Below are 16,106 nucleotides of genomic sequence, written 5' to 3' on the forward strand. Positions count from 1 at the left end.
AGAAAGGATCGAGAGCAGCCCTGCTGAGAGGGACTTGGGAGTACTGATGGATGAAAAGCTAGACATGAGCCGGCAATGTGCGCTGGCAGCCCAGAAGGCCAACTGTACTCTGGGCTGCATCAGGAGGAGTGTGGCCACCAGGTCGAGGGAGGTGATTCTGCCCCTCTACTCAGCTCTGGTGAGACCTCACCTGGAGTACTGCGTCCAGCTCTGGAGCCCTCAGCACAAGAAGGACATGGAACTGTTGGAACGGGTCCAGAGGAGGGCTACAAAAATGATCCGAGGGCTGGAGCACCTCTCCTATGAGGACAGGCTGAGAGAGTTGGGCTTGTTCAGTCTGGAGAAAAGGAGGCTACGGGGAGACCTGATTGTGGCCTTCCAGTACCTAAAGGGGGCCTATAGGAAAGATGGGGAACGTCTTTTTAGTAGGGCCAGCTGTGTTAGGACAAGGGGAAATGGTTTTAAACTAGAACAGGGTAGGTTCAGGCTAGAGGTAAGGAAGAAATTTTTTACAATGAGGGTGGTAAAACACTGGAACAGGTTGCCCAGAGAGGTAGTGGAGGCCCCATCCCTGGGAACATTCAAGGCCAGGTTGGATGGGGCTCTGAGCAACCTGATCTAGTTAGCAGTGTCCCTGCTCACTGCAGGGGGGTTGGACTAGATGACCACTAGTGGTCCCTTCCAACCCTAAACATTCTATGATTCTATTCTATGATTCTATGCCCAGGGTCTGGTATTCACCCTTTACATGTTTCAAGTGTTTTTTATGTTGGTCTAGCTCTAATCTGGACGTGTAGGCTGAATGCCCAATTTTTTCTGGCATCCACTGGGTTCTTTCCTGGAACACATCTCCTGGTTTAGTTTCATCTGAAAAGAGACTAGTTCATGCATACTCAGGCCACTCCACGATGTGAACCACAGTGAAGTCACTGGGGGCAATGGAGAAATTTATTCCAAAATCATGCTCCTGATCTGAACTGAAAGAGTAACCCTGGGATTTTTTTCTGTCAGTAGAGAGTTATACAATGCTGAGGTACCTCCAATAGAAATCATTTTTGCAAAGCAGTTCTAGAGAGAAGGTTGGTGACAGATCTAAAGGCCATGCAGATAATGGCAAAATCTGTAGATCACAGCTGTATTCACCCTCTGTGAGAATAAGATGTTTTATGTCTCTGTCTATTCATAAAAATCTAGGCTTATGTCACAGTGTGATTTATTTAGTTATTTATTTTTAAGGAGAAGGGCAATGGGCTGGATTTTGCTTCACATAAACATAAATCAAAATTTTGGGGTAATTCTGTCCATTTTTGGGGGAGCAAGGGTACGGGGAGATTGTTTTTCTCTTACTTCAAATTACAACTATAGGAAAAGACAGTATAACATTTCATTTTAACTGGTATTTACTAAAATATTTACTTTATTACATGATTTTTCAGTAAAATGAAGTCATAATATTTTATGGTTGCCAAGTGAGCAAGGAGGCTTGTCACAGTAAAAATAAAAGTTTAAATGCTTTGCACTTGGTTAGTACAAAACAAACAAACAAATTCCAAGAATGTTTAGTTCAGACATTTATCTTGAGTAGGTGACAAAAATGCAGACACGTGGCAGACTAGATGCAAGACAAATGTCCATTTCAAGTCTGTCCTGGAAATTTGTACATTTTGAAGTGGGTGGCATGTTTTCAAAAAAGAAAAAGGAATAAGTGCTTCATTGTTTCAAGCCTCATTAAACTTTTAATAAACAGAGTAGAGGCTGAGGAAGAATGTTCAAACAGTTGAATGCTCTATATATTTTAAGTGAGTTGCATTCCTGAAGGCTCTCAAATAATTACTGTTTTCTTGTATCTTTTTCCTTCATAATCAAACATATAATCTGTCTTGGCTGGCATTTTTGATTGCTACCAGTAATGGGAATGATTTATAATACATAGCCCTACTGTAATCCCAGTCATGTTACATGATTGTTGTACAGATAAGTGCTGTATGAGGGGTTCTTTTCCTAGGTGTGTGTATATTAAAAGTATTTAAATTGGTAATTAAAGAGTATCAAGGGGCAGGGGGGAACTTTAAAAGTATGACTGTAGTATTTGGCAATTTGAACAACATGGTATGGCAAAGATTTTGGGGTTTCCACATAACTTTCGTTTAAATTATGTTGACTTTTAAATTCTAAGAGTTTTTATGTCAACTGTTTTGTGGTGGGAAAAAAATGTAGCTGTGTCAGTGGTACGAGAAAAGTCAGAGGATTGGGCAGATGCATATAAGAACAGTTTGGGGATGTTGGTATACCTGGTATCAGAGCATGTGGTATGGAAAAAGAAAATGACGTTGCTTAAACTTTTGATTATCTAAGTACTTTTTTTGTAACATTGACATTAGAAAGTCAAAGGCTGACAATGTTAATTATCATCTGTGACAATCAAGTTACACTCAAAGAGGTCTTAGCTCATTTGAACATTGTAGGGACTATAGCTGTGGTCTCTGTATTTAAATTGTGATGATTAGAAACTGTTTTTTAAAGGCACTGATGTAGTTAGTTGTATGTTCAAGAGGCCTGGCATAAAGTATGTTTCTGCTGTTTCCGCTCTGTTTTGGGCAAGACTTAGATGTTGTGTAGCATCTTGTGAGATGAGACCATGAGAAAAAAAATGCTGTGAATTTCCTTTTGAGGTAGCAAATACATGTACTTGCATTCTGATCTACTACAGTTGTTTTGAGGATGCTACTAGGGCTTTTTTTCTTCTGTTAAAGTGCTATAATAAGCATAAATGCAATTTAAAGAGAAATCCAGAGACTAGAATAACTTAACCATAAGAAGTGGCGTTAATTAATTATGTGTGTGAACTAGCATGGAAGCATGTGCTCCTCTCACTTAGATATAAGTAGAGGAGGTAGGCTGGCCCCTAGGTGATCATCTTTGATTTTCAAACCTGTGCAGGTTTCATAGTTCCTTTTGCTGTTATAGGGTAACATCATTCAGAGGTGATTTCCTTCTTTTCAGTGTGTTCACTTACTTTGTGCAGTGCAACCTGATCAAATTATTAATGATACTCAGAGTACCTAAAGAAAAATGTTCAGTGAAGTGTTTGCAAGTGTACCAATGGTCTGTAGAAATGTGCAATTTAGTAAATCCTAATAGGCATAGTGTGGAATGTTAAACTTTGCATCTTGAGCTGTTGTCCTTTTCTCCTTATAAAGGTGTCAGGTTTTTTTCCTCTGCTGTCCTCCAGAAGAATTAGATTGTTGCTTGTTTGTCTAATAAAAATGTTTACAGAGAAAGCATTTGCTGTGATGAATCGGGCAGGAATTTAAACTGAATAAAAAGTGAGCGTATTAGCAACTTATGCTAACTATTTTAAATATAATGGAAATGGAGGTGAATGGGATGGTGAGATGAGAATTTTGTATTTGTGTAGATATTGCAGGAAGTTTTGAAACCTGATGGTGAAGTTTTGAAGAGTGTTTTCGTGGCTTTGCATAGTTGATACTTATGTGTGAAATAATGTATTGGGTGTCTTCCTTAGTTCAGCAAAGAACTGGCATCTTAGAGGTGGAGAAGAGTGGCCACACTCCTGTTGTGCCACCTTGAAGAGTTTTGAGAACTAAAAATAGTACTGGCCAAGCTGAAGTAGCCCTCAGGAGCTACTTGAAATTCAGTCTTTTCCTGACTTCTGCAGGTGGCTCCACTCTCTAGAATCTCCCCGTCACCTTGTGCTGTATTCTCCAATGCAGCTTCCTTCCCCCTCTCTTTATAGGCTTGCACAGGTTAGCTCGGTGCCCTTTCTCAGTTTCAGTCATAGGGTTACTATTTTTAGCTAGATCTAGAACTTCGTAGCCCTTTTTTATCCTCCATTTTATCTAGCATAAATAGGGGAGAGATTAATATTTTGCTCTGTCTGGAAATATTCTGTGCGGTTCTTGTATATGCTTTCTTCCTACAGGTTTTTTTTTTCTCTGTCGCATGCTTTTAAACTAAACTTTGAATTCCAGTCACTAGGAAAGCAATAACAATTTTCAAAGCTTACATTTAGGAGTGCTTAGCTGTGTCTCTGTTGAAATTGTAACTTAATTTTCATTCTTAGCTTGTACTGAATATTTGTAAAAGTTGGAAAAATGTTAATGAAAAAATTGTGTGTAGCAAAGATGGGAAGCCTGAAAACCGAGACTCTAGAAAAGAATTAACTGGTTTCCTTCCTAAAATTTTAATAGTTGTTAGTGAATCAAGATATTAATGCGCATGTGTCTAGAACACCCAGGAATTTTATAGATGAAGTAAAGCCTGTCCAGGGACATGAAAGAGAGGCTGCAGAATCTTTTTTCCCCCACAATGCTTGTCTGGATTATCTGTGTAAATCCCTTTTATTTGTGTCTTAAACCAGTGTAAAAATTGTCATATTTTTTTTTTCTTGTTTGAATTTTTGTTCTGATTTAAAAGAGGTATCAGCTGATAAGCCTGAAGAATTTGCTGTGTTAAAAAAGAAGTGAAGAGCTTGAAAACACCCTTGTATGTGTATAATAACAGTTATCTTTTTTTTCTTTCAGAATTTCCAAAACTTGCATGGTTTTGAATTTGAACAAAAGACCAGAAATCAGAATAATCTTCACATTTCTTTGAATAAGAAGTAATAATGCAACGAAGGCAGGGAAGAGTCAATGCTGGACTGCTTTTGCTGCTTTATCAAATTTCTCAAGTTGGACTCCAGAACATTCCTTCTGTTACCCTTGGGGTGCTTGCACTGAATATTTTTCTCTTTCTGAATCCTGTGAGGGCACTTCCTGAAGTGTGTATCAGTGTGAAGGAAGGTTTCTACAGGAAGAACTGGCAGCGTTTACTGCTTTCTCCTGTCCACCATGCAGATGACTGGCATTTGTACTATAACATGATTTCCATGCTTTGGAAGGGGATAATGCTGGAAAAAAAGCTTAAGAGCATATGGTTTGCATACATAATTGCAGTATTTTCAGTGCTGGTTGGAGTTGTTTATATGGTGCTGGAATTCATGCTTGTGAAAATTCTGGATGATCCTTCATATGAAATGAATTGTGCTGTAGGTTTTTCAGGTAAGGCACATAGTTGGTCTGATATACATATGTAAAATTAATATTTATGGATACTATATAGCAATATTTGTTGAATGCAGAAAATGGATAGGTGTACATCCATGTGCATGTATGTGCTTATGTCAATAATTATCCTATTTTTAAATTTAAAGCATGTACTTCAGGTACATGCTGTACCCACACTGTCATTGGGACCTAGCATTAGAAGGCCAGCCCTCCTTTTCAACCTCTGAGAAAGGTGCTTCAACACCTCTGGAGGTTCCGTGTGGCACTCAAATCGGTACTAGTTGGAACATCCTGGTAGTTGCTTGCTTGGAGCTTTGTATCTTCTCTAGTCACCCACCCTTTGGTAACCAAACAAGTTCTAATATTGGCCCTTATGGTGGCTGTAGGGGCCCTGAGTGCAACCCTGAGGGGTTTGGCTGCCTGTGTTCAAGGACAGCTCTGATATGGGGTAGCTGCAACCCACCTCAGACTAGTGATGAGAGGTGTGTGAGATGGCTGAAAGAAGCCTTACTGGGGGACTTTTCCCCTTCATTGCTCAGTAGCTGCTTTTAAGCTCAAGCCCTCTGTGTCGTCCCTGCCTGAGCTACATTGCATCTGTGGCTGGCCTTGTGCTTCTCTGACCCGGGCCCTGATTTCACTTCTTGACTTTCTTTGGCCCTGCTTTGTCACAAAGACATACCTGGTGATCTGGGCTCCTGGCCAACCCCCCTCTACCATCACCAGCCTGCCCTGTGCACTTTGCTCAAGGGCTATGGGACTGGGCCCCTACTGGGGAAGTTGCTGCCTGCCTGCCTCCCTGTTCCTTTTGGATACCCTTCCTTTGCAGAGCATCTCTCTCCTGCTGTTCCCTAACAGTGACTGCAGAACCCTACCGGATGTTTATTATTAGTAGTAAAATGACTGAAATATGTGCACTCAGTCCAGTCTCAGCTGGACTTTCTAGGGTTAGCTCTCATACAGTACTCCCAACTATTGCTGGGTGATTCGTGGGGGAGGTGTGCTCTGTAATATTATTCTCTGTGAACAACTGGGAGGTGCTGCCACCATACTCCTTTTTGAACCTCTTTCCTTGTATCATCCTAGACTGTAGGATGAGAAGTTGAGACCTATAAGTTGTGAAGAAGTATCTGTTCTAGCTATTCACTTACATAATGCACCATCCGTGTGAGGCTTTTCCTGTATGTTCCTATTGGTCCATACCTTAAAACAGCTTAGGATCTAACCAGTTCTTACTAGGAACGAGAAGGGTGAATATTTCAAGAATTTATCATGAAACTTCTTTATACTATATAACTGGGAGTGTACTACTACCATATAATTGGATAGTGTTGAGATTTCACTGTAAGCTTTTTTCACCAGATTAGTCACCTGCTTCTCACTTACCCGGATAGCAGCTTACGTGTTCCTTTCCTCAAACCAATAGAAGGGAATTTAGATTAAGTGATACAGTTATCCAGGTGGTGCAGGTTTATGGCTTCGCGTGCTTTACAGCAAAAGGGACCAAGTTGCTGAACAGTGGTGGTGCTGGCAGGCAGGACAAGCGGTGGTGATGGGCCAGGTGGGGTCCCCATTTCATTCCTTACAAGAGACTCGTGTCAGCCATAATACAATATTGGCTGGAACATGTATTTTGGATTTTTTAGTGAACTAAAAAGAGAGTGCAACTAAGCCTCTAATCTACTAAACCATTTGTGCTTTTACGTATTACCTAATTGGATTTTAATTTACATGTTCTGCAAGATAGATAGTTCAGATCCAGCATAGAATATTGCAACCTGTTCTGATGTGACTTACCTTCTACAAGATCTTTTGAGTATTCCAAGCTTGGAAATGTGGGATTGCAGCCTATGTGCATGTGCATTTGATGATTATTTGGGCAGCAGATTAAAGCAGCTCTGCCAGAGTTAGTATCCATAGTTGATCTTTCTAAACCTTCAACATTGTCAACATGATGTTTAGCATAGGTGATTTCAGTTGGGGCAAGTGGCATGTATATGGAACAGCTGTTGAAGAAAATATGAGAATTTTCCTTATAATAACTCTTTAAGAGCCAATCTATATGCATATTTATGACCTATTCACTGTACCAGGTTTCAAGAGTTTTAGGATGCCTGGATTTTTTTTTTAATTATTTCATTTTAAATGGGTGAAACAGACCTGCCCCTTGACCGCTGGGTGGAACCTGATAATGCACCAGCTCAGGCCGTTCCAATGGGCACTTACTCTTTAAAAAAAAAAAAAAAAGTAATAAAAATTGAAGCTGTATAGGCAGGGTTCTGGTAAGCCAAGGGTGGATTGGATGGAGATGACTCCTAAGCTACGCTGCTGCTATTGAATAATTCTCACCTTTAGTAAATTTATAGCTTCTGAAGTCGTCTAGTTTTATCAGCAGCATATAGTGTGAGTATGTGTGTATGTGCATACACATATTCCTGTTTATATTTGATTCTAGAATAAGAATATTTACATCACTGGATAGATTAAGGAATTTGGCTATTACGTTATCTATGGCATTAGAAGGGGGCGGAAACATATTTCATGTTTTTATTTAATATATCTGTATTGATGTTCTACTCTGCTATCTTTTCCATGTCAAATCTTTTCCTTGTCTAGTTTTCAGATTTTTTTTTCAAACAACTGCGTGCACTTTCTCTTGAGAGGAACTTTTTCAAAAACATTTTGGAAGTTCCAATAAATTATGTGAATTCATTCTGTCGTATTGACTATTGCTTGCATGATAAAACAGTTGCAGTCAATTAGAATTGAATGATTATTTATTGTGATTAAAGGTGACTTATCTACTTTTTTTTCAGACACAAGTGATTCTGGAGTATATGTAAGATGATTTTCCATTAATTCAGAATTTGAGCCTACTGTTGAGCTTCACATGCATTTGTCTTGTTTTCAGTCATGGCTTTTCTCAAGGAATGTTTTTTGAGTTCAATAATTTGTCATTTATTTCAACTAGAACTCCCATTTTAAAATTATGTTTGTATTGTTTTGAATACCTGAGTAGCTATGGTGCATATTAAAAAGCAACTTGGAATTGGCTATTATAGAGATATATAATTTTTTATCCTTTTTTATTTTTAATTCACTGAAAAGTGTCACTGAAAAAACAGCTTAGAACTGTTGTTCTGGCATGCAACAGTGTGCTTCATGGTGCTGTGAAACTGCATGGTGCTCCAGTTACAGTAGTCGAGTTGTTCACATTTCTTTATTATTTGGGCACAATTACTTTTCTCTTTATGTGATTTCTTCTTGTTTACAGGAGTCTTGTTTGCTTTGAAAGTTCTTAACAACCATTACAATCCAGGAAGAGTCAGCAGTGTCCTTGGATTGCAGATACCCAGTAAATATGCTTGTTGGGTGGAGCTGGTGGCTATTCATTTAATCTCCCCAGGGTAAGTGCATTGAATATTACAAAGTTAGGAGAAGAGATTTGGGTTATCTGAAGTAGTTTGAAACGTATTGAAAGTATGTATAGTGTTAACTGGTATCCACATGGAGTGTTGGGGCTACAATTCAGTGTTGAGGCTACAGTCTGCTTTTTTACTTAACACCCTCTATTTTGAGCACATTAAAAAAAAAACAAAACAACCCAGCCTGAAATTGTGTCCCGAGAAGGTATTACTAAATATTTGAGGGAAGATAACAGAAGTTGGTGGACAAGGAAAAGGGGCATGCATTTTCAGCAAAGTAATCAAACTAATCAATCAAAGTAATGTACTACAGTCACTCCTGTAATTTGTGATAAAGCTATCATCCAGTATTCCAAAAATTTTATGGAGTTTCACTGTCCTGCAGTCTTGCTGATCGTTTCCCTTGATTTTCCTGTGTGCTCAGTTCTGCCAGCACAGTTCATCTGCCCCCCTACCTCTGTGACAATAGTGCCTTTCTCCTCTTTGGCAGTTGATTTCTGGAGTTCTGGTTGCCAATCAGTAATTTTCTTGCCTAATATTTTATAACTGTCAATCATACCAGATAATATATGCAAAGTACAGACACCAAACTTACAAACTACCAAACCACAATTTCTATGCAATTTCCTACTTTTCAGAAAGATGTAAAAAAAAAAAAAAAAAAAAGAGGGGAGCAATACTCCTTGTCAGATACTATGATATAGCTGATAGAATGTTTCCCAGACCAGAATGAGAATTCAGGTATTACTTATGTTAAACGCTGGTTTTATTGCTTTATGGTTTACTGCCTGATTGACTGCAGCAAGGAATCCTAGGTTAAAAGACAGAAGAACTGCACAGTGCTCTGTTCCAAATGCTATTTTAAGTGTGAGCTGAGAGATCACTTGCAAGGCATTACCACAAGTATAAAACCAAAGTTTTCAGTGCATTAAAAAATTCTTCTGAAAAATACTAACTGTTGTGTTAGCTGAACATAGTTTTTATTTGGTGATATGTTTAATACTACTATTTATTTTATTATTAAAGAATAATGAAAGAATGTTATGTCTGAAGTAAAACCATGAGCATATCATGCTATATCTGGTAGAGGGAAAACATGAATTTTGTGGTTGGGTGCTGCTGTTTTTCAGTTGCATTACTGCAGAAATTTATTTGGGGTAGAAAGTGTATAGAAGGTCCACAGATAATGTCAAAAACCTTTTCATAACTTTATGGAAGCTTAGATTGCTGCCTGGTCTAAAGAACCTCTACATTGTTACATGCAATCTTGATAGTTAGGACAATTTCACAGCACTTAAATGATAATGGGGGCCATAGAAAACAAGTAGTAATCTCCAGAAATTCATGTCCCAGAACACAACATGTTCAATTAGTAACTGCCAACTGCCTTGAAATGAACCATAACAATTTTAGTTCTCAGTGTTGCTCTTACACGCTCATCTGTGTGCTCAGGGCATGTTGAAATACTTCAAGTGTCTGATTAAATGGTGTCCCTTTGTAGATCAAGTTGCGTAATTTAGTTTTGAATAGATGAGGTCAGTAATTGGGGCAAAACTCTGTCCAGTCAGAATGATATGCAATAAATTTGGACCTGCATTAGTAGAATGATGTGTCAGGATCACCTGAGAATCCATAACTAATGAAGGATTCAAAAGTAACATTGGGGCTATTGAAAGCTTTGCTTTGTGTGCTAGGAGAGGATTTAGAGTTTTACTGGCATCTGTTAATTCTTTTCTTTCTCATGAATGTTTTTGTTATGGGGAAATTTAAAGAGACACATAATATCCTTCTAATCTTGATCTTCCATAAAGTGAGGATACTGAGATGTAGGCTTCTTGTAGCAGTCCTTGGGATTAATTCTTTGATGGAAGAACAGGTATGTGAAAAGTTCTCTTATGTTTAATCTCTATGCCTCTTCCAGAATTGGACATGTGGCACCTTAATTCATCTTTCCCTTTTGCATGGAGGTGCTTTACTGATACTATTAAAGGAAAAGCTTATCTTTCAGGTTGTTTCTGAACTAACTCAAATATTTATCAGATTGACAAAGATGTTTTGGGGTTGGAAGCTGGACGTTAGTTTTTTTCAAACTTCTTTTTCAGAACATTATGGGTAACAAAGGATAAAAAATAATGAGAGCGTGGAAAGCTAGGAGTGGGGAAGAGTAGAGATGCTGTTTCTCGGTGTTCAGAAATGTTGAGGTTTGATATTGTGACTGTCCAGAATTGCTCTTTTTGCAGTTTTTCAGAAATAGTGAGACTTGCTATTAAGGAGTTCAGAGAATCTGAGAGATGACTAATGTTTCTGTAGCTCACTGCATCTCTGAAAACTAACTTAGGCATTTCTCTAGGCCTCCTTTTGACCTGTGTTTTGGTAGGTTTCATAGTTACTGACTTTCAGTTGTCTAATAAAGTTTTCCAGATCTGTGGATGATGCAATCCATGGTGTATAATAATTTTTAATTGATTTTTTTCTATTTTCTAGATTACTTCTAGCCTTAAGTTTATTTCCAAGTTTCTCTTCATAACTTTTTCTAAATAAACTACAAGTGTTGATTTAAGCCAGGTCTGTGGACTTTTTTCTTTTTTTGGCGACTTAAGATGCTTATTAGAGTTCTTAATCTTAAAAAAAGAGAAGACTTTGCAAACTGAGAACTATCTCACACAAGAACAAGAGCACAGCAACAGATCTGTATTTGGTAATAGAGATGCACATCTATCATAAGCATTCATAGCTGATGATTGAAAGTGTTCTACGGTTGTATAATGAATCAGCAATGTCAATTAGTTGTTACTTCATTTCACCTGGGTTCAAGGATCCACAGAAAAACAAAATCTCAAGGCCGGTCAAAACAGGTAAATGTAATAGGAATATTGAGCTTCTCATTAAAAAAGAGAACCACCCAAAACCCACAAAAACCAATTTATATATATTTGAAAATAGAAGAACATTATTTTGACAAATCTGGTCTTAAATTTTGATTATTTTGCCTTCTACCCTTCTCAGTTTCAACCTTGGTACAGCATCTGGTATAAATACAAATATTTTGCATAGCTGTAATAAACTTAACCTTATGAGATTTTTTTGTGTATATCTATTTTCCTATTTGATCTGCTTTTTTAATATCCGACTTGTTTAATGCTTAGGGATATAACTGAGTTATCACTGGTTATCAGTCAGATTTACTGTTGAACTGTTTATTAATGAGACCTTGCCCCTCAGGGACAACAGGCTAAGAACAACCAATCAACCAAAAACACCCCAGGTTTGACAGGAATGGCATTATGTGATAAGAACCATTTTACAGCCTTTCATTCTTCTGTCAAACTTAGCTTTTACTTTTCTATGCTGTTTTCCCAACGTGTTACAAAATTGCTAACAAGTTTCCCATTTCCATTTAAAGAAGCAACAGTGTTTTCCTGTAAGGGGCTGTGTGAAACAAGTTAACTTTTACTTATGAAACCATTTAATTTGGTTTAATTTGCATGCAGGTAGGTTGTTTAGCACTGGTAAATTGACTAAATGGCCTTCTTTCTAAGGGAGATTAAATTTTGTATCAAAGTGTTTAAATTGTTATGTGCAGGTGACTCTGCTTGTGTTAATTTGGAAGTAAACTGTGTATAAATACATGGATTTGATTACTGTGGTCTAGGAAATTGCTTTTCAGCAGTGAAGTTGGTCTAGATTCTTGTAGTACATCACTTTGATATTATTCCTTTGTTTGCTTGTTCAGTAAATGTATGCTTCTGAGCCTAGCCTTGGAATAGGAGATGCATGGAAATAAGATATTTTCACAAGACTGCAGCAAGGGTTTAAGATAAAGACATGCTTTTGTTGCTAAGTGGCTTTGTCCTGTGGTAGAATTGCATGCATAAATAATAATGCCTACCCAGGCGCTGGGGTTTGCTGTTAGGAAGAAGTTACGGAAGTTAAGTGATGGTTGTAGACTTTCTTGCTCGGTTTTCATTTGTTGAGTCAGGTGACTGGTGCCACAGAATTGAAACAATTCAGGATAAATTCACCAATAGTGAGGAATTTATCTGAACTCATTGTAAGGATACTGGAACAATTTTAATGTGAAAACATAACAGTGAGAGGCTTGTAAACACTGGGTCAGAATCTCTCATACATGAAAACTGAATGCAGTCCAAATGGCTTTCCCTCTAGTGATACCAGTCTTCATGGAAATTACACAGCCAAATGAAAAAGTATCATTAATTCTATTTAGAAGATTTTTCTGAAGTAATGTTCACATCAGCTTGATGGCAAATGTCTTCAGGAAACAGTATTTAGACATATTGCATAATTATCATTAACATGAAGTGAATGGTTGAGGTAAATAGGATCCCTGGGGATATCTACATTTTTAAACAAAAAGTTTAAAGAATTTCTTTGTACCAGGGAGAACATTAGTTAATATTGACAAAGCTCATTGACATTTAGAGAAAAAACATGCAATTTTAAAAGTCAAGAACCCTGTTTTTATTCCCATTCAAAGTTTAGCTTGTATTATAGAAACTGAAAATTGTTCTGTGAGAAAAAACAATCTATTTTTCTTTATTAACCAGCAGGAAAAAAGGCAGTAGTTTATCATGTTGCAATCAGGAGAATATTTCTTCATTAGTTAACTGAAAAATAACAGTCAGTTTTTACCTAGTAAAATACACATTCCAGTCAAGACATTGCTATTCTTATGAATAGTTGCTGTGGTTTAGCGTGGCAGGCAGCTGAACATCACACAGCCACTTACTCACTCCCCTCTGCTCAGTGGGATCAGGGAGAGAATCGGAAAAAAAAAAGGTAAAACCTATGGGTTGGCATAAAGACAGTTTAATAAAACAGCAGAGAAAAAGAGTAATAATAATAGATTATCCAGACTACACAAAGCAAGTGATGCACAAGGCAATTGCTTGCTACCTGCTGACTGATGGCCATCCCATCCCTGAGCAGTGATCGCTGCCCCCCTGGCCAACTCCCCCCAGTTTCTATACTGAGCATGACATCATATGGTCTGGAATAGCCCTTGGGCCAGTTGGGGTCAGCTGTCCCAGCTGTGCCCCTCCCAGCTTCTTGTGCACCTGGCCAAGCAGGGGAAGCTGGGGGGGGGAAAAAAGGTCCTTGACCAGTGTAAGCACTGCTCAGCAACAACTAAACCATCAGGGTGTTATCAATGGTATTCTCGTGCTAAATCCAAACTACAGCACTATGCCAGCTACTAGGAGGAAAATTAACTCCATCCCAGCTGAAACCAGGACAATAGTGTAAAAAGCCTATTTGGGAATTAGTTGATAATGGAGGTTGCTGTATTGCTGCTATTGTAAGAGTTTTTAATTATATTCAAGATTTTATACTGTATGTAAAAAGCAGAAAATAGGAGTAACATCAAGTCTCTGGATTAGACAAGAAAGAAGAGTGGAATTTATAATACAGGTGAAAGGAGCATTGGCAATATGTGCTTGGACAAGACTTCTTCACACAACTTTGTGCTTTTTGTAAACTGTTCATTAATTTCTTTTCAGCCAAAATCCATAGCATTTAGTTCTAAATTTTTGCATATAATCCTGCCTTGTGAAGACAGTTGCAGTTTTGCCATTAACTTTAATGTCTGCAGAACTCAGACAGCCTCATAGGCAAGAAATCCATTATGCAAATTTTTTAAAAAAGGCAATCTACTGAAAATTAAAATTCACTGAAAAATGTAATAAAATGTCAAGAAGAGTGACACTGAAGTGTTATTCAGGATTAGTTGTTAAAATATGTTTAAGTTCACTGGAAATAGGAGTATCCACTTTGGACTAAGGCATGCGGATAAAAGAACATTAATTGCATGTAATTTACTTAAATTGAATAGTTCCAGTCTACTTTTTTATAAAATAAGATAGAGGATCTGAGTGAATCTGATCTCAGAACAAATGCTTGGTGGGTTAACTTCAGAAAGACAAACTTCTGAAAGTTTGTATACAAGCATCTGTGTGTATATAAAATTTGTAGTTATCAATATTTAGTCTAATGCATTTTTAAAGATCATCACTATAATAAACTCTGATTGCTCTTTGCAGGGTCTTAGTAGCCCTCTCATTTTCCCTTGCAAAGCGGAGGCAAACATGGGTGAGAATGGGCCCTGCAGGATCTGGGAGGCCTCGGCCTGGATGGAGACCCCCCCCAGTTTCTCCAGGCAGCCTGTGCTACTACTTAAGTGATTTTAAATCTCTTGCTATGACTTACGCCCGTTACTCCTTACCCTATGGACAGAGAATGTGGCGAGTGTATTCATTGCTATTTGTGACAATCTTTTCCATATTTTAAGATTATCGTATCTGTGAGAGAATTCTTCAGTAGACTGAAGTGATTGTGATTGCTTCAGTCTTTCCTCAGATGTTGTTTTGTGGGCTCTTTGTTTTTTTGTTGCTCTTTTTGTGAAGTATGCAAAAAGTAGGCTAAGTTCTCCAGCTGAGACCACTGCTGAGTAGAGTGGAAGGCTACTTCATTTTACTTCCAGATAGTGCTCTTGGTTACATATTTCCAGGAAAATACTTGTCTTTTCTATAGTGGTGTGACAGGTTGATCTGTGCTTTATTGTATAATTCACTGTATGTCCCAGGTTCTATCCTGAAGCTGTCCTACTAGCCAGTCACTGTTAGACTGGTTGTATAGTTGATGATTTCTCTGGTATGTTCAGAACTCCATATTTGTCTTTATTGAATTGCACCCTGCTTTCTCCAAACCGCTACTTCATTTTGTCAAGGTTGCTTTAAATTGTAATGCCAACGCCAGTGACCCTTACGGCTTCTCTTAGCTTGTCATTTTTAAATAGCGTTTGAAATAGACTCTTGCAGAAATCCACTTGATTCGTATCCTAAGTCTGATAATGAATCACTGGTAAGTATTAAGTCAGGCTTACCAAGCACTTAGGGAAATGCTTGGTGTAGTTCTAGAGTTTAAGGTTTTTAAGACTTCTTTATGACAAATGCTGTGAGACAGTGCTGCATTCTTACAGCGTCTGTGACATCTACTACTTCTCCCTTTCTGTGAGGCTATATGCCCTGTCAAAGGGGGAATTTTGATGTGACATGATTTTTCTTGACAAGTCTGTTTTCTGCTTCTGGTACCTTAGAATCATAGAATGTTTTGGGTTGGAAGGGACCCCTAGAGGTCATCTCATCCAACCCCCCTGCAGTGAGCAGGGACACTGCTAACTAGATCAGGTTGCTCACAGCCCCGCCCAACCTGGCCTTGAATGCTTCCAGGGATGGGGCCTCCACTACCTCTCTGGGCAACCTGTTCCAGTGTTTCACCACCCTCATTGGAAAGAACTTCTTCCTTATGTCTAGTCTAAACCTACCCTGGTTTAGTTTAAAACCATTTCCCCTTGTCCTGTCACAGCTGGCCCTACTAAAAAGATTTTCCCCATCTTTCCTATAGGCCCCCTTTAGGTATTGAAAGGCCGCAATCAGGTCTCCCCGCAGCCTTCTCTTCTCCAGACTGAACAAGCCCAACTCCCTCAGCCTGTCCTCATAGGAGAGGTGCTCCAGCCCCCGGATCATTTTTGTGGCCCTCCTCTGGACCCGCTCCAACACTTCCATGTCCTTCTTGTGCTGAGGGCTCCAGAGCTGGA

The 16,106-nt window shown here is 38.5% G+C and overlaps 1 protein-coding gene across 6 annotated transcripts in view; it reads left to right on the plus strand.

The window, feature by feature from the left end:
- The window catches only part of RHBDD1 (rhomboid domain containing 1), a 55,930-nt gene that overhangs the window by 5,046 nt on the left and 34,778 nt on the right, over positions 1-16,106 (plus strand). For all 6 annotated transcript variants that reach the window (XR_004842148.1, XM_035895303.1, XM_035895305.1 and 3 more), the window contains 2 exons: positions 4,545-5,063; positions 8,341-8,473. Coding sequence is in view for 5 of the 6 variants with exons in the window: in XM_035895303.1 (XP_035751196.1) it covers positions 4,631-5,063; positions 8,341-8,473 (566 nt within the window). In the remaining variant the exon portion in view is untranslated. The remainder of the gene's footprint in view (positions 1-4,544; positions 5,064-8,340; positions 8,474-16,106) is intronic.

Source organism: Egretta garzetta, unplaced genomic scaffold (genome assembly GCF_000687185.1).
Source record: "Egretta garzetta isolate BGI_Z169 unplaced genomic scaffold, ASM68718v1 scaffold425, whole genome shotgun sequence".
In the NCBI taxonomy this organism is placed as follows: domain Eukaryota; kingdom Metazoa; phylum Chordata; class Aves; order Pelecaniformes; family Ardeidae; genus Egretta; species Egretta garzetta.